Raw genomic sequence first — 18272 nt, forward strand, 5'->3', positions numbered from 1 at the left:
GTAAAAAGAGAATTCTGTGTCCTCCGGGACACGGGAGCAGCAGCACTGCCCCTCCGCAGGAGCCCCATTCGCTCCGTGGCTCCTTAGCGCCCTGCTCTCTTCTCACCAGGCAAAGCCGGTCCACTCATAGCTGGCAGGACGGGCTCCTCAGCCATCTCCTCGTGTGTTTCCAACACAGATAAATGAAATGCCTTGACATATTTCAAATGTCCCCTTCCCCTGGCCAGAAAGAATCCTGAGGGCAGAGATATTTATTGGAATCTCCTGTTTATGGTCCATCCCAAGCACCTGTCCAGCATAGCTAGCCCTTAGTGAGCAGCCGGCAAGTCAATAACACTTCAGATGAGTGTGGGTGGGGGATCAGGAGGAAACAGCCGTTTTCCAGGCGCAACAGGACTGATGCCCAATTGAACTCAGACTGTGACACCACAGCAAGACCTGCACAGCCTCAAGCCACACGAAATCCCAGCAGGGGGAGGGGAAGTGGACTCGAAGTCTAAAAGATGCTAGGAGAGGGAAAATCAGTTTTCTTCAGTAGAGAGCCCAGCCTCGTGCTCGGAAGTATTTGACCAACACAAAATAGACTTCATGCATGTTTTGTTTTGTTTTTTGTTTGATTGTGGTGTGTGTGTGTGTTTGTGTGTGTGTGTGTGTGTGTGTGTGTGTGCATTCGTGCTTGAATTTTTTCTAAAAAAATTAGGTTTGGTGTTAGTTTTGGGTTTTGCATTTGTTCTTAAAGAGAGAGAAGGGACATGAAGTTAGGTAGATGGGTTGAGGGAGGAGCTTGGAGAGGGGAAGAATGTGATTAGAATATACTGTATGAAAGAATTTAAAAACAGAAGTGATAAAAATATTGTACATGGTTATGGACATGTGCACACTCATGTCCGCATCACAGATGAGAAGTGGGTACGAGGAAGGGCGGACAGTCTCTTCGCTGTAGCCGGTGGAGTGGAGCTGTCCTGCCAGAGCCCAGTGCTAACCCTGCTCCCCTCCAGTACTGTCCAGCCTGCCTTGTCCTTGGCGACACCTTCTGTTGTCCACAAGAGCGCTCACTTCTCTTTGTCTCACATTTGTGGCTCCCACAGAGGGGTGCAGGGGTGGAGCATCTCGCTTCTGGAAGTCATGAAATTATGGGAAAGCTCTGAATATTTGAGCAGCATATTTAAAGAGAGGCCTTAAAGCTAAACAATGTTTAAAGACAAATAATATATGACTTTCCATCTCTCATATATTTGCAGAATATTTTTTCGTTTTAAAAGAGAAAATAACAGGAAATACCTTTTAGAATCTTATCTTCTGTAGAAAATTGAGCAGGTGCCGTGTTCTAGAGGCTGACCCCCAGTTCTGCAATAAATAGCCACCTAATACTTGGGGGGTGTCATGTGGAGCTGTGGACCTTCAACACCAGTGGTTCTCAACTTTCCAAATGCTTTAATATATATCCTTTCTCGTGTGTGGTGACCCCAACCATAAAATTATTTTTATTGCTACTTCATAACTGTAATTTTGCTACTGTTAGGAATCGTAATGTAAATATCCATATTTCTGATGGTCTTAGGTGAGCCCTGTGAAAAGGTTATTCAACCCCCCCCCCCAACACACAGAGGAGTCACAACTCACAGGTTAAGAACCGCTGCTCTACACGGTGATTTAGGGCTTTGGCTCTGACACTCTGATGGGCACATGCATCCAGGTAGCAGAAGGGGAAGAAGATGGTTGGTGGGAATGGAGCATTCCTTTCTTAAAAGCTAGCCACTCTACTTCCTGCCCCTGGCCCCAGTGTAGATGCCCATGGTGAGCTCCCTGGAAGGGAGCTGGTCTATTGGGAAGCTAGTAAGAGCTCCCTATATGGGGTGAGGGGTCAGCATGAGGGATGGCAAGCTCAAGTGGCCCAGCAACTAACTAATCCCTCTGTGACCAAGAGGTGTGCCTTGCAGCTGTCCTAAGCTCAGGTCCTTTTGCCTATAAAAGAAATAAGAAATGCTGTGGGATAATGCTTTTGTACACTATAAAGGTTTGTCATTCATATTGGTTTAATAAAACATTGATTGGCCAGTAGCTAATCAGGACATATAGGCTGGGCAGTCAGACTAGGAGAATTCTGGGAAGAGGAAAGACACAGTTGGCAGCCAGATCCAGAGGAAGCAAGATGAGAATGCCTTACTCAGAAAAGCTACCAAGCCATGTGGCTGAACATAGATAAGAATTATGGGTTAATATAAGTTGTAAGAGCTGGTTAGTAATAAGCCTGAGCAATAGGCCAAACAGTTTATAACTTATATAAGCCTCTGTGTGTTTATTTGGGACTGAATGACTGTGGGGCCTGGCAGGATAGAAACTTCCATGTACAAGGAAGTCTATAAGTCAGCTTTGAGGAGTAAGCAAGGGATGGAAAAGGCTATGCAACTCTTAGCTCATGATTTCCTAAGTGACCAAGAAGAGGTGACCCTGGATCCCCTTCCTCTTGCAGCATCCTGTTTGCAGACATTGTGGGGTTCACAGGTCTGGCATCCCAGTGCACGGCCCAGGAGCTGGTGAAACTGCTCAACGAACTCTTCGGCAAGTTTGACGAGTTAGCCACGGTAAGCACAGTGTTTGCTGTTGTTCTCTTGATTAAGCCAGAGTGCTTCTGGAGTGGTGCTCTGCCCAGCCAGCCTCTGTATCTTCAGTACAGGGGCCTCACTGGTCAGTGGTTCTATGTTAGGCCTAAGTTTGGCACCTGCACTTCACAAGTTCCACTGGCTCCTTCCAAGAGGCGTTCAGATGGAATCGTGTCCTGCAGGCTGTACTTGGCCCTGGCCAGCCTGGTACTGTGCACCTGGGAATCACAGCCCCCTCTCTACCTGTGCCTCTTCTGGAGCTGGCCTTGCTCTGGGGTTGCCCTCCTTCTGAGCTGGAAAATGCCTGCTACCTCTTCCCCCAGTCCCTGCTGAAGCCCCTGCTCCTGGTGATTCTACTGCAGACTCCTCACTTCCCCAACCCCCGCTGATGCTAGGAATGTTGGGGATGCTCACCAGGCTTTCTGCTGAAATTCTTAACATTTGGCACTTGTGGTAGGTAAGCCTTGCTGAAGGGTGGCATTGTCCTTGGGCTCCATGTCTCTGTGTGAGAGCCTAGTGTATGGTCTTAGGAGACCTAGGAGACCGTGTAGGCTGAAATCCCCGTAGCTCACCAGTCTTGTAGATGGACGCTGATCCTGGCTCCCAGCCTGTGTAGGCAGGGGCAACTTACACAGTGCACCAGCTGTACCTGAGGAAGAGTGGGAACCACTGACAGTGGGAGGGAGGGAGCAGAAGGCAGAGGTGGGAACACTTGAGCGTGTAATTTATTGGGGTGCTACTGCCTGTCTTACATTCTAACCATCTTTACCCTTCAAGGTGATGAAGGGGTTTGTGTTGTGGAGTCACACTCTCTTTTTCCCAGCCTTTGCCCTGGTGGGGCATGGGTTCTGGGAAACTGAGGGGCATGGGTAGCCATTTCCTTGGTGAAGGTGGCAGGGAAGTTTCTTAGTGAAGTGAGTTGGGCAGCCAGGGCTGGTGAGACTTGTCAGAGTGGGGTGCAGGCTGGGTAAGGAGACTCAATGGGCATGGGTTAGGCCATTAGCAGACACCAGACAGCAGGTTTAATGTTTGACTGCAGGTGGAGTAGCCCCAAGATGGGCAGAGAGGAGATTAAGGTGGGATGGAGGGCAGCAAGGATTTTAGACAGTACTCCCTTATCTTAGTTATGGATGCCATTGTTGTAGTGAACACCAGAACCTAAAGCAAGTTGGGGAAGTCAGGGCAGGAACTCAAGCAAGACAGGAACCTAGAGGCAGGAATTGATGCTGAAGACATGGAGGGGTGCTTCTTAGTGGCTTGCTCCTTATGACTTGCTCAGTCTGCTTTCTTTTAGAACACTGGACTATCAGTCCAGGGATGGCCTCACTCACAGTGGGCTGAGCCCTCCCCCATTAGTCACTAATTAAAAAAAATGTCCTACAGACTTGCCTGTAGCCCCATCTTACAGAGGCATTTTCTCAACTGAGCATCCCTCCTCTCGGATGACTTTAGCTTGTGTCAAGCTGACCTAAAACTATCCCCATGACCCCTTTATGTAGTCTCATGTAACGTTGCTGGAAAAACATCTCGGAATTGGATGGTGAAGTTGCCGTCTGTCTAACGATCTTCTGGGAAAACCCCTCCTGGGGTACCCAAGGATGCTATAAAACCCCTAACTGGGAAAGGCTTGTCCTCCGTCTGCTATTTGTGTTGGACACTGGGCTGCCTGTCTGTGAGGTCTCTGCAGCCTTGTCTTGCCCCTGGGTCCTGTCCCTCTGAGTGTGGCTGTGCCTGTCCTCATGTGAGCTTCCCTTGCACTCTGAGGTGAGTCCCTGGATCTTGCTGTGGTGTAAAGGATTTCTGGCCTCACATGATGGAGGGCTGTTGTGGGGAGAGGAGAGCAGGTGGCATGGACAGCGTGCAGCTCACTAAGGCGAGGGCAGGTCTGAAGCCCTTCAGCGTCTGGGTCAGAAAGCACATTTTGACAAGGCACGACGTAGCTCTGAGGAGACTGCAGCCCGAGCTGTCACAGACGTAGCCAGTGGTGTTCCTAGGTCTGTCCTGACTTCTGCTCTTTACTAGGGAGCTCATTCTTCAGAGGCTTCTGATCAGAGGATCAAAGTTGACCCTACCAGGGCCCCCCTTTATTCCTTTCTTGTGCCCTGAGCTTGTGCCACCTAAAAGTTGGTGTGTGTGGGGGTCCACCATCCCCATCATGCAGTTCTTCCCGGAAGTCCCGAGGCCAGCATCTTCCCCCAGAAGAGCCACTTTCCAGAACTTGTATAGTCTCCTACAAGGACTCACAGTAGCAGGCAGAGACCAGATGTATCACCTTGGATACAGATCCTCAAAATCAAGATAGAACTTTAAGAGCATGGACTTTGGATTTGGTTGCACTTGACAATGTGAGTAGGAAATGGTGGCCCAGTTATACCCTGCGACAGGCGGGGCAGGTAACTATGCCGTGGTAAGGAGATGTATGATGAAGCCAGTTCCCCAGGGTCTTGTGGTTTCAAAGCCTGTTTCCTAGGATAGAACTAGTACCCATCCTTCAAAGTTCCAAAGGCTGTTCCTGTGAGGGAGGACTTGCTTACTTGGCCTCTGACCTTTGAGAGGTATAGATGGCCACCAGTTCATCCTGTTGCCTTGTGTGACTGTTTTTCCTCTAAGACGGGTTATCTATGGCCAAGCCACACTCGTTTCCAAATCAGCTCTGAGGTCCCGGTTATGACTAAGGAGTCTGGCACACAGCAGAGGCCACATGAATTTATCAAGTGAGACAATGCCACACCAAGATGTCTGCGTCAGTGGCCTCTGGACTCACTGGCCTGGCCTCTGACAATGCTAGACCTCTGAGGGTGCCTGCTTATGAGGAGAGTCAGAAAAGCCTGGCCCATTATCCACGGCTGCAACAGCCTCCTCTAGAGCTGCTGAGCAAGCGGGAGCAGACCAGCACTGATGAGAACCAGCATGCTTGCGTTCGCATTTGCTGAGGGCTCTGCTTCCCAGTTGTGACAGCCACTAAGAGCTGTTTACCCCTTCTTTCCACTATGACTGTGAGATCTTGGGAACTTGGCCTGGTAAGCACCTGGAGAGAAAGTCAGTGGCAATGTGGCTCACAGATGTGTCTGGGAAGAAGCGCACCTCTGACTGGCCTTTGTGGGTGATGTGGATGTCATGTGGATGTGGTGTGTGCTCCCAACCTCAGGTAGCCCTTCTGCAATTGCTCAGCCTTGCCAGAGGGTGTGGTAGTCCTTGGAAGGAAAGCTCTAGTCATTCCTGTCAATTCTCCTCCCAGGAAGGGTTTGTAGCTTCCAGGGCCTGATCCAGAACCAATCATCAGCATCCCAAATACCTGGAAATCTTCATTTTACAAACTGGATTTTGTGGCCAGCATCTGAGTGAACGACTTGCTAAAGGACATGCTTACATGCAGAATGCTGGGCCTGGGGGTGTTCTCCTACCCCTTACCTTGACCCCCTGAATCTTCCTCTTACCCAGTTGAGACTCACCCTCACTGCCCCAAGACTCTGGTTTCGTGCACCCCTCCTGGTCCCATAGTCTCCAGGGGCCCAGCACAGTTTCTGGTCTTCCTTCCTTTCTTGCATGCTCATGGGATAGCCCTGCCACGCCCTACTGGGACAAGAAGGTATGAGAGCCCCTCCCACAGCCCCTCAAGGAGTACCTTGTGAGCTGAGTTTGGGTATTTGGAGGAAGATGTTTGTTGAGAAAAGTCTGTCTTTTGTGGAAATCTTTGTGAACAAAGGAAAGGTTTAAACAATACGTATCTTTCTCTGCCTGACACATGCCACTCTCTGAACAAACAGGGACCAAAGTGTGGCTCTGGCTCCTAAGTACCTGCCCAAGACTGATGTCGTAATAAAGAGTGCCAGGTGTCAGGCTGTGTTCGCTTCTGGGTGCTGGCTACACCCCACACCTTCCTGCAGCAGCTTTCTCTTAGAGGCTATGCCTTCTCCAGAAGAAGGCTTTCTCTCTGTTCTGTTCTCGGCTCTCGTTTCTCGCTCTTCTAGTGGCATGGAGGGCCCTTGAGAGAAAATACTTCTATTCCTTCTCATTGCCTAGAAGCATCCCATTGTCTGGCTGAATCAAAGCTTGTCGTCTCTTCACAGCCCGATGGGCATCTGGGTTATTTCTGGGCTAGCTTATTCCAAATAAACCTGCCGAGAGCATTTGTGTCTAAGACTTCGTGCCGGTGAGTGCTTGCCGTTTTCTTGTGTAAATACGTAGGAGTGGACAGATGACAGAATTTGCTGAATTTACATTTGATGTTTTAAGAAATGAATTCAGTACTTTCCAGATTGCCTCTTGCTGTCTCGTGTCCCCAACCATAGTGTGTGGTACCAGTTTCTCTGCATCTTTGTATTCTGCTGTGGCTGGGCTTTTAAATGGTTGTGTGGTCTCCCTAGTAACAAGCCATGCACATCTTTTAATGGCTTTCTGGCCATCCATGTGTCATTTTTGGAGAAGTATTCATTCTGGTTTTTTGTTGTTGTTGTTGTGTTTTGTGTTTTGTTTTTGACCATTCTTCTTTATAAATTGGGTTGATCTCAAAACTGTGGGGTTTTGAGACTATGTATATTTTATTTTTAATTGTTTTAGTTGACTTTACACTGTGTTGTCTGAGCTGGCCTCAAACTCACATCACCCCTCTTAGCCCTGAGTGCTGAGATCACAGGTGCATGCTACTGTGCCCCGCCTAAGAATTCGTAATGGTCCACAAGCAAGCCCTTCTTCAGACGCATGCCTTGCAGGCTTTTCCCCTTGTATATTTTGCTCCTTCTAATAGTATTGTTTTAAGAGCAGAGCCCTTTAAGTAGTCTATCAGCTTGTTTCTTTTATGAAATTGCCATTGTTGTGTGGCGTCTGCAGTGTCCTTGCCCAGTGTCTGTCATTGTGCTGGCTTCTTAAGGCCGCGCTGGCAACGTCCCGTGAAGATCTGGAAGCTTGAAACAATAGGAATTTGTTCTTAGGGGTTTGGAGCCTGCAATCGGAATCAGTACTGTTGGCAGAGCTCTTCTTCCTTCAGGCACTCCAGAGAGGGTATCCTCGCTTCACACACCCTCTTGCTGGCTCCTGCCGGGTCTCCCAAGCCTCCTTCTGCCTCAAGTTCCTCCTCCGCTCCCTCGTGTCCCACTCTGCAGTGGACAGGTTTCTTATTTCAGATCTTTAACTAAATCATATCTATGGCGATTCATCTTTTTATTGCCTAATTAAGGTGATATCATTGACATTTCTGAGGGATACACACACACACACACACACACACACACACACACACACACAAAGATATATATACATAGCTCACTACACACTGAACTCGCTCTGAGTTTTGGTCTTTTGCTGAAAGAAATGAGGCTAGTTCTGCCTATTCCAAGGGATTACTGTAGCAAGAAGCTCCATAACAAAACTCCGGTAATATAAACTCTAAAATCTCCAGGCTGGTGCCTAGCCCAGGGTTGCCATGCAATGAAGATCGTGATAATAATCACCACCCTGGCCAGGGAACCCTGCACAAGCGAGGCCATCTGTCAGAGCGGCACAAATATCTGGAAGTTCAGTGTGAAAAAAATTAGGGTGTTCTCTCCCCAGATATTAGCTCATCTTTCTTTAATCTCATCAACTTCTTTAATTCATAAGCAGATAACGCTGGCTGCAGAACATGGCCATTCGCTAGCTGGGTCTGTTTTAGAGAACTGTCAATTAGCTGCTATCTCGCGGCCGCGGGCCGCGATGATTAAATCAGGCTCCACTCTGCAGAGGCTCCCTCAGTGTGCTCCTCACCAGCTGTGATTGCCCCCCCCACCGCTCCCCTCCGCCCCTGAGGTGAGCACATGCTCCTAACCTGCACAGAGAGCAACGTATATAGTCTTTATTTTCTGAGGCCTGTGTCCAAACTCGAAAAGAACCACCCTCAAGAGCCCAGGCAAATTCACCCCCAAATCCATTGTGTTCTCATACATTCTTCGTGTGCGTCCATTTTTAGTAACTTTACGAAGATGTTGTTCTTGGAGAAACACACGTAACAGTGAAGGGCAACTAATATTATCCCTTGCTTTGCTTGCCAGCTGCCTAAGCTGAGCCTGCACTGTCCAGTAGGGAAGCAAATCTAATAAAATTGTTGGCCTCAGTGAGGTCCTACAGATGCCCTGATAGTGTTTACAATACATTTTGAGTTAATTTTTATATATGAGGACAGGTACAGATCAAAGCCTTTTATTTTTTCCTGCAGGCCCTCAACATTTACCATATCAAATTTTTAGGGACTGCACTTTCCGCACAGAGCTGGGCAGGAGTCTTTCTGGACACTCTGTTCTGCTCCACTTCTCCACGTGTCTGCCTTGACACCCGGACTGCCCGTCAGTCCTCTAGCTTCATGGTGGTCTGTGCTCAGGTATTGTGGTCCAACAAACTGGGAAGTTCTTTCTCACGTGACGCTGGTGACTTTCTAATATACACTGAGAATCATTTCTCTGGTTTTACCACAAAGGCTGCTTGTTACAACTATACTTTGAATCTGGTGAGAACCAACACCTACAGATGTAGAAACTTCTGATTCATGAACATAGTTCATCCCTGCATTGATAGAACGTGTGTAATTTTCTTTTAGAAATGTGTGATTTTTTTTCACAACATACAAATGTTTTAAATCTTTTTCCTTTTTGTGTGTTTCATTTATTTCCTCAGATATATCTCTAAGTAGATCCTACTTTTAATAGCATAATTAACGTTGATTTTTAAATATTACCTTACAGTTGTTTTTATGAACAGCAGAATGTAAATTAAGATTTTATATTGGTTTATTGTTCTGAAAGTGTAATTTCCACTGGACTTCCCACATCAGTGGTCATGTTTGCACATGAGTGCATCTTAGCTTAGTTTGTTTACCATCAGGAGGCCTTTGAGTTTTTTTTTTATTTTCCTGCTTCATTTGACTGGGTAGAACCTCTGGTGTAATGTCAGACGAAAGTGCAAGAGCAGCATTCTTGGCTTCTTCTCGATTTCCGGGGCAGCGCTCTGCATTCTTCCGTCACTAAGAATCATATTAGCAGTGGGGTTTCTGTGGGGTTTTTTTTTGTTGAACTGAACAGTTTCCCTTTATTCCAAGTTTTCTCTGATTTATTTATTTATTTATTTATTTATTTATTTATTTATTTATTTATTTATTTTTTGGTTTTTCGAGACAGGGTTTCCCTGTAGTTTCTAGAGCCTGTCCTGGAACTAGCTCTTGTAGACCAGGCTGGCCTCGAACTCAGAGATCCGCCTGCCTCTGCCTCCCGAGTGCTGGGATTAAAGGCGTGCGCCACCACCGCCCGGCTCTGATTTATTTTTTTAAATCTGAAATGCCAGTTGTGTTTTGCTGGGTTTTCCCCCTCATGCATCTGTAGGGATGGTCCTGGTTTCCTGTGTCCTTCACTGCGTGAGGAATGCATGCCTGATGTTAGCTAGCCTGTAAAAACACCTGTGCATTCCTGGGGTCTCCGTACACTTGTGATATTCTCTTTCTTGTGTGGTTTTGGCTTTGATTTGCCGACATCTCTCTAGAACTTTCCCCATCTGTGTTAAGATCTTCGTCTGTGGCGTTTCTTCTTCCGTCTCTCCATGCTATCAAGTGTGATCTCAAGGCTGAGTTTGTTAATGCTTCCTCTTGTCCAGCTCTCGAGATGACTGTGTAAAGTTGGTGCCTTTCTTTCTCAATATGTAGTAGGATGGGAAATTTGCAAATTCAGAAGGGTCGATTAGGGTATGTTTCTCAAATGACTTTAATGATTTGTATTTATTTTAAGGAATTATTCCAGGTGTTAACAGTTGCTGAGTAAGGTTTTTTCACAATTCCACATCCTTTCCCAGTGGCCACCTTTGCAGCCCCCACCACTTTTAGTCCTGATTTGGGTAAATTGTATATTCTCTCTCTCTCTCTCTCTCTCTCTCTCTCTCTCTCTCTCTCTCTCTCTCTCTCTCTCTCTCTCTCTCTCCCCCTCCCTCCCTCCCTCCCTCCCTTCCTCCCTTCCTCCCTCCCTCCCTCCCTCCCTCATCCCTTCCTCTCACTCTCCTGTCCCCTTCCCACCTTTCCCCCAACCCCCCTCCTTTCTAATCATTCTGGTTGAACAATTTTGTTGATTTTCTTAAAAGATGTGCTTTCAATTTTATTGATCTCTTAAGTTTCATTATTTTTCTTCTAGGCTTTACTATTGTGTTTCTTCTTATTTTGGGTAGCATTTACTTCTTGTAACATTTTGAGGTGTAATTTGGACCATTATTTTGTAACTTTAGGGACTTTAATATCAACTTTTCATGTTGTAAATTGCCTCTGAAAGGCTATTTTAGCATCATCCCCAATACTCTGGTATTTGTTTGTTTATCGGGACAGGGTCTCTCTATGTAGTCCTAGCTAACCTAGAGCTCAGGCTCACAGAGATCTTCCATGCTCTACCTCCTGAGTATTGGGATTAAAAGTGTATGCCACCGTGCCTGGCCTGTTGTGTATTTATTTTTATTCAGTTCAAAATACTTTTAAATTTCCATTTTTTTTTTGTGTGTGTGTGAACTATTCCTTTCCACTGTGTGATTATACATTGCTGTGATTGATTTAATAAAGAAGTTGACTGGCCAATAGCTGAACAGGATAAACATAGGCAGGAGAGCCCAACTGAGAATGCTGGGAGGAAGAAGGGCGGAGTCTGAGGGAGATTTCAGCAGAGGAAGCAGGATGTGTAAAAACTGAGGTGACAAGCCATGAGCTACGTGGCAGAGAGTAGATAAGAAATATGAGTTAATTTAAAAGTAAGAGTTAGCTAATAACAGGCTTGAGCTGTCGGCCAAGCATTTGCCATTTATATAAGCCTCAGTGTGTTTATTTGGAAGCTGCTGGTGGGAAAGAAACTTTCACCTACACCTTTTGACTCTTTTTAGACTATTTTTTAAATTTGGTTTAACTTTTTTTTTTGTCTGAGTGGTAATCCCTGCTTTAACTGGATGTCCAGGCTGTACTCTCACTGGGTCTGGGTCAAAGGTTGGCCCTGCTGCTTCCGTTTCCCTTGTTTGTACTTTGTTCCCCCTTTCCCGACCTTATTACAAGTTTATTGAGTATGTTTGATGACTCCATTTTACTGTGTTTGTTTTAGCAACTTTTTTTCATCATTACTTTAGGGCTTAATGCGAATATTTATTTGGTTAGCAGCTCCCCATCACGTGACTTCTGATTTACAAGCTGTTGGGCTGAGGATGGCACGGTTATGGGGTGCCCCTACAGTCCTCATGAAGTTGTTGCCGTGAATGTGGCATGAAAAGTAAAATTCATGGCAACAATTGCATGTATGTATACATACATACATACATCATAGTTTATCTTGTATAGAATCAGCTCCATTTTATGTTAATATTTTGTCTGTGCACTGAATTCTCTTTTAACAGGTTGTAAATACCACCGAGTCTTGCTGTTTATTCATGTAGTTATCATTTCTGTGGCTGTGTGCTCGTGTGGTCAAGATTCCTGCGTGTTGTGTTTTCCTGCCTATGGGCTCTCCTTTAGCATGTCAGTGGTTTGCTGGGGCTGCGTTCCCTCAGTTCCTGTGTTTCTGAAGAGCTCTTTTTCTGGGCGGTGTATTTCTCCTCAGTGTAGAAAGAATCTTTGGCTTTAATAGTTACACCGAATTTAGAAATGATGAAGTAGTCAGATCACCGATTTCAAATAATCTTCATCTGTGGCTTCAGTTCTACCTGATGAGGTTCTCAGAAAGTGATCCTGCAGTCAGTGATGGTTTTTCTAAAACAATCGGGATGCTTTTTCTGTTGCTACTTCACTTTGAACGGCTTTCTTCTGCAGTGTCTGACATATTTTTCCCACTCAGTGTAGTTTCTCTCTTATGTTGTAGGTTTTAGCTAACAAGTTCAATTTTGATCCTTTCCCCCTGTTGAAGTAGGTGCTAGAAAGCTCAAGTTGAAATGGTCCCCTGGTGTACAAATTGTCCCTCCCTGTCTGTTCCCTGGGAGCATCCTGTGATCTTTAGAGGATGGTTGCTCTGATCTGTGTGAGCCCTTTTGGAGAAGCCTGTGTGCTTCCTCACAGGCACTTGCTTGCTTTGACGCTGAGTCCCTGACACTGTGACACAGGGTGGCCTCTGTGAGGTGCAGGCTTGGAAAATTGCCCATGCCTGCAGCCCCAACACCTTCCTTCTCTTTCTGAAGGTCTCTGCTGGAAGTTATGCAAACACGGGGCATGTTTGCCTTCATTTCAGTGCTAGCTGATGGTTTATTTGCCTTCTTAGTCACAGTTGATGCGATGCACCCAGAAGAGAGCAATTGTTTTTTACCTTTCCCCCAGTTACTGAATACTGCTGGATGTACACTGGTCCTGGCCACATCTTTTTGACATGATGGAAAAACGTGTCCTGCTGCCCACTGTTCCTCTATACCTGCTGCGGACAGGCTAGGACTCTTCTCTGGGTGTTAGTTTTCCTAAGGGGAACAAGAGCTGGTTGGATGTGCACACCACGCCTTTGACTGGAACCTGTAGGTTAGGGTGTGGCACGGTGAGATCACAGTATACCCTCTGCAGAGAGATCCAATCTAAGCATGGCCTCTTATCACCCAGGCTGCCTGCTACTCATTTTGAGCCATTGGTACAATTCAGTCTGAGCCCTTCCTGGAGCCCTTTGCCCCCAGGAGGAGACTATCACGGTGTGGTAGGTTGCCAGCTACTGGCACTGGCTAGAAGATGGATTCAGAGTTGAGGTAGTGGCTGCATTGATAGATACCGACTGACTCATGCCATAGTTCGCTGCACAGCATGGCGAGGTTATACATCTCCCAGGACCCCGCCTCGAGGTCTGAGCCAAGCTTGGGGTCTGCTGATGGCTTGTTGTAGTCAGAGTTTTCCTCAAACACAGATGTGTTTGGAAACTTTGTAATCCACAGAGATTCCAGAGAAATATTTAGACGGTCCTTTAATAAATGCTGCTACAGATCCAATATGAACTGTTCTTCTAAAGCAGTGGTTCTCACCCTTCCTAATGCTATAATCTCTTAATACAGTTCCCCATCCTGTGGTGACGCCCAGTTACACTCTTTTTCCATGCCACCTCATAACTATAATTTTGCCACTGCTATGAATTGTAATGTAAATATCCGTGTTTTCTGGTGGCCTTAGGTGAACCCTGTGAAAGGTTCGACCCCTAAAGGGTTCATGACCCACAGGTTGAGAACTGCTGTTCTAAAGGCTCGTGCATGGAAGACTTGACTTCCAACTGGCAGTGCTATTTTGGCAGTTTGCTGGGAAGTTATCTCGAGAAGTAGGCCACTGTGAACCTACCTGCCCTTAAAGACTTGATCATGTCTTGGGTCCCTTTCGGGCTCTTTTCCTGCTTCCTGGCATGACAAGTGGCCAACATGGCACTCCCTGCCTTCTCTACCGTGATACTCTGCTTTACTGGTCCACCAACGGCAGAGCGGTAGACACTGGACCTTCGAGTCCATGAGTCCAAGTGAGTATTCCTTCCCTTCTTCTGGGAGTTTTGTTGCAGAGGTGAGTGTGTTGATTGATACTCAAGCTTGTGTTAGGGCCACTTACGTTCATTTACTTTGCTTTAGGGCAAAATAAGACACTTGTACCAAGTTGAGGAATCTTCTTGCAGGGTGGTGGCAAAGGTTCATGGCTCTAGGATATGATATGGCCATTTTGTTTAACTTTTAGTTGCTAAGGGTTGATGTTACTATGGTTTGTGCTATTGAAATTATTGTTCTCCATTTTTGTGTCAACTCTGAGTATTTCCAGAAGGACTCATGCAGGCTAGACTAATCAGAACTATGTCTCTTAGGGTCAAAGAACATTGGGATTCTGCACACGGCTGTCCATTGTCCTGTGTCCTTCCTGGCCTTTGACCCTGTGCAACCTTTCAGAGGCTTCAACTCAGAGGCAGGACTCACCATACGGCCACAGGCATTGGGTTCCATCACCTTCACTTGTCATGCCTCAGTTTCCCTGCTTATAAAATGGGAAGGGGGCAGCAGAAGGAGCTTTACATGCCTTTCTGCTCCCACACGCTGGTTCTGTGAGCCATTTAAAACCTAAGTATCCCATGGAGGGCCGAACTGAAAGAGAAGGTCAGTGCCATCACTCCGGTTGTGTTCCTAGAGCAAACTGGCATGATCCATGTGTTGTCGAGTACAGACAGGGCTGCGGTGAGAGACGAAGGGAAGAGGAGCAAGTGCTGGTCCTTACTGCTCAGGGAAGAAACTCTGAGTCTCCTGCGAGTAATTGTGCAAGGCTGGCATCTGCGGAATAAGGTGGCTTCAGGGTATGAGCGGTGTGTAGATGACGCCTCCACGCGCCGCCTGGAAGGAGAGTGTGGGGTTAGATAGGAAACTGGACGTCATGGAGAGATCTCTGAGCTGTGATTCCGGAGCTGACTGGGAAGTGGGCGCCAAGGAAGTAGAGGAATCAGTGGGGAAGGTATGGCTGCCATGCCCAGGTGGAGAGGTTTTCACCCCTCAGTCCTTCAGTGGGGACGTGGGGAGGCCAAGGTGTCGAACAATGTGTTCTTCAGAAAATGGCTGCCACATCTCAACTGTGGACTGCACATATTTTTCTAGATTACAGGATGCTGTATGAATGGGCATGGCGTCATACCTCAGGATCCTAACGTTTGAAACCTTGTGGAAACAATGGCATGTGCTTCAGGCTAGAGGGAACGGTGTAATGAGTCCCGTGCACCCATAGTGTAAGGCCAACAGTGGCCATCTTTTTTGCTCTCTAGACATTACCCAGCTTCACAGACAGTTACAGCTTTGGCATTTTAGCCTGTTCAACCAGTGCCAACATCGTTCCATTACCTAACCCAGCCAGACTGGTGACGGCCACGTTGTTCCCAGCACCGCGTCTGGGTTTGGCTATTTCGCATCTGGTTTATTCAAATTAGCATGTCAGTGAGATGATAGATATTGATTGTCCTCCTAAATTTTAACCTAAGTGTGAATGAGTGCCAACACGTAGAAGCTAGTGCCATCGAAGGGTGACTCACACCCCCAAGATAGGAGAGACGATGAGCTGTTCTTTGCAGTGCCATGCTTTTGTTTTTGGGGGAAAAAGGAGTTATATTGATATTTCTAATTCATTTCATCCTCCTCCCTTCATTTACATATTTGTGAATATTCTAATGAATTTAAACATATCCCCCAGGTTCATATGTTGGGACTCAATGTCTTATTCAGCAAAAGAGGAAGCTGGGGCCTTTATGTGATTAGACCACAAGGGCTTAGTGCTGTTTTGTGCTGGTTCTCACAGGGGCAGGTTATTACAAAGCAAATTTGGTCCCCTCTTGCCCTCTGCGTCTCACGTGCTCTCTTGTCCTGCTTTCTCCCCCAGGAGCATGCAGACCCTTGTGGAACACGGGTCTCTCAGCTGGTTGAAGACCTATAAGAAATAAATTTCAGTTTTTTATAAGCCACTCAGTCTTTAGTATATCATTGTAACAGCTTAAATTGAAGGAAGAGAGGCAATAATTCTGTTTGTTTCTTTCTTGTCTGTGTAGTAGGTTCAGAACATCATTGTCAATTGTCAAGAATAAGACCGCTGAGTTCCCCTTAGCGTTTCCTAGTACTTACTTTTGTTTTTGGCTGAGGTTACCAGCTAGATAGTGAAGTAGTGTTTTCATGTGCTTTGAAATGATTCATCCCTGGGTGACCATCTTTCTCATGTGGTAACAGGTTTGGATTTTTTTAGACATCAATCATTCATTTTTTTTGTATGTATACTTGCAAAGTCCAGTTTCACAGTGAAAACCCTTCAGATGCATTGCAAGAAGCTACTTCCCCCTCCTCTGCCAGAAGTGGTTAGGTATCTGGGTTTGCTCTCGCTCCTTCTGAGCGGGCACGTGCACTTGTCCCCCACAACCCATGACTCCTAACTGCTGAGTCATCTTTCCAGCCCCCATTTTGTACTTGAAATGCAACAGTTTGGGTTTAAAAAAAAAAACTAGATTAAGCCTGTCATGCCTTCCCCATACCAGGAATTGGTGGCACTGGGCTTGCCTGTCTCTCTGAGTTGGACCACTTTGGTAGGTTGTTTTTAAGATCGGCTCTAGCGGAGGTTGAGCCCCTTAGGGCTCTGAACTCAGCAGCAGCATTTGCTTCCCAACTCCTGGTTTCTTCCTAGACCTGCAAATTGAAAGGTCTTAATTTGGTAGTGTGCATAGAACCATAGCTTTGCTGTGACCTCAAGACTGCCCCCTGTGCTTTATTAGTTGACGGGGCCTTGCGGGATCAGAGCCACTGTCAGAGGTATGGTGGGGGGGCTGACATCCTAGATTCTGTCTTATACTATCCACCCAGGCATGGCTAAGTTGGTAAGACTGTCTGAAGCCCTCCAGGCCTTGGAAAGCCATGCATGAGGCTTCTTACTCCTTCTGGCAGGCTTGTGCCTTCCCAGTTTGGGACAGAGGTGATAATCTCTAATCCCTGGTTCTTGGTCCCAGGAACTGAATGTGTCTTAAAGTCCCTTTCATTCTCTCCTCCTACCACCTTGCTTTGCTTCTCCTTTTTTTTTTCCAGTCAGATTGCGGAGCCTGAGAGGTACCATAGATGCTCCTACTTGGAGTTTCTTGCAATGATTTCATACAGAGACTTTCCATATTTATAGAGACGCTTCAAGAGATTTAAATCATGGATAACAACTAAAACATCTTTTTGAGCCCTTAAGATGGCTGGCAAGGCCTAGGACCTTTGATATTAAAAATAAAGCACTGTACCCAGCGAGTGAGTATCTGCTATAGGCTGTGTCTGCCAGCATGGTGGGAGCCAGGTAGGAATGGACAGGGAAGAGCAGGGGAGGCGGGAGGGAGAAATGCTCCAGAGTGATACTGGATGAACTGGGATCATACACTGACCTGTGCGCATGTTCATGAGGTTCCAGGTGGCACCGGCTGTTCTAAAATGAATATTCTGCCAGTTTCCCCAGAGAACACAAAGCTCTCATGCATGATGTGTGGATGTGTGCATGTCTGTGGTGCTCAGTACTCAAGGACTCTGGCCTCGGTCCCTGAGGTAGTCAGTCTCACCATATGTATCTTGGTGGCACCATGAGGTGACGGTCACATTCAGCATCCCTGTGTTGTCCCTTTGTTCTGCACAGTGTGGTATGTTTGGTCTTCTCCATATAACACTTGCATTGGCTGGGAACAGATTCCGTACTAGCCAGTCTTCTTGGAGATGTTCCATTTCTTTTGAAGCATCATGGGTGGAGGGAAGCCCAGAGTTGGAAGGAGCTGGTGTGGAACCACTTGCACGACGGATGGCACTCACTTCTCAGATTGTCATTGGTGGCTAGAGAGACCTCTTGAAGGCTTTGCAGCTCAGGGCCTTGCAGCTTTGAGCAGCAGTGGGAGTTAGCTGTCTCTTCAGCTCTGGTACCATCTTTCCATGGAGAGGCCTCGGGACCCCTCACTATCCAGGTGCAATGCTGGTTGCCTGCTTAGCCTGATGTTTATTGATTTACAGTAGTTGAGGAAGTTGCAGGGGACAGTTGATTGGTAAATTCAAGTGTAAAATTGGGTCTAAATGGTGGACTGTTTTCAGAGTGGACACTGTGAAGCTGTGGGACACAGGGAAAGTGTCTTATGGCCTGTGAAGTCCGTCCTCATTTGAGTGGCCTGCATGAGGCAAGAACATCTTCCTGGATACCCTAGCATGATGTGGACGTGGACCAAATCTTCTGAC

General features: G+C 46.7%; 1 protein-coding gene across 1 annotated transcript in view; it reads left to right on the top strand.

Moving 5' to 3' along the window:
- The window catches only part of Adcy1 (adenylate cyclase 1), a 116395-nt gene that overhangs the window by 37450 nt on the left and 60673 nt on the right, over window positions 1–18272 (top strand). The window contains exon 4 of the mRNA XM_038310528.1: window positions 2474–2585. Coding sequence (XP_038166456.1) covers window positions 2474–2585 — 112 coding nt within the window. The remainder of the gene's footprint in view (window positions 1–2473; window positions 2586–18272) is intronic.

Source organism: Arvicola amphibius, chromosome 1 (assembly GCF_903992535.2).
Source record: "Arvicola amphibius chromosome 1, mArvAmp1.2, whole genome shotgun sequence".
NCBI lineage: Eukaryota > Metazoa > Chordata > Mammalia > Rodentia > Cricetidae > Arvicola > Arvicola amphibius.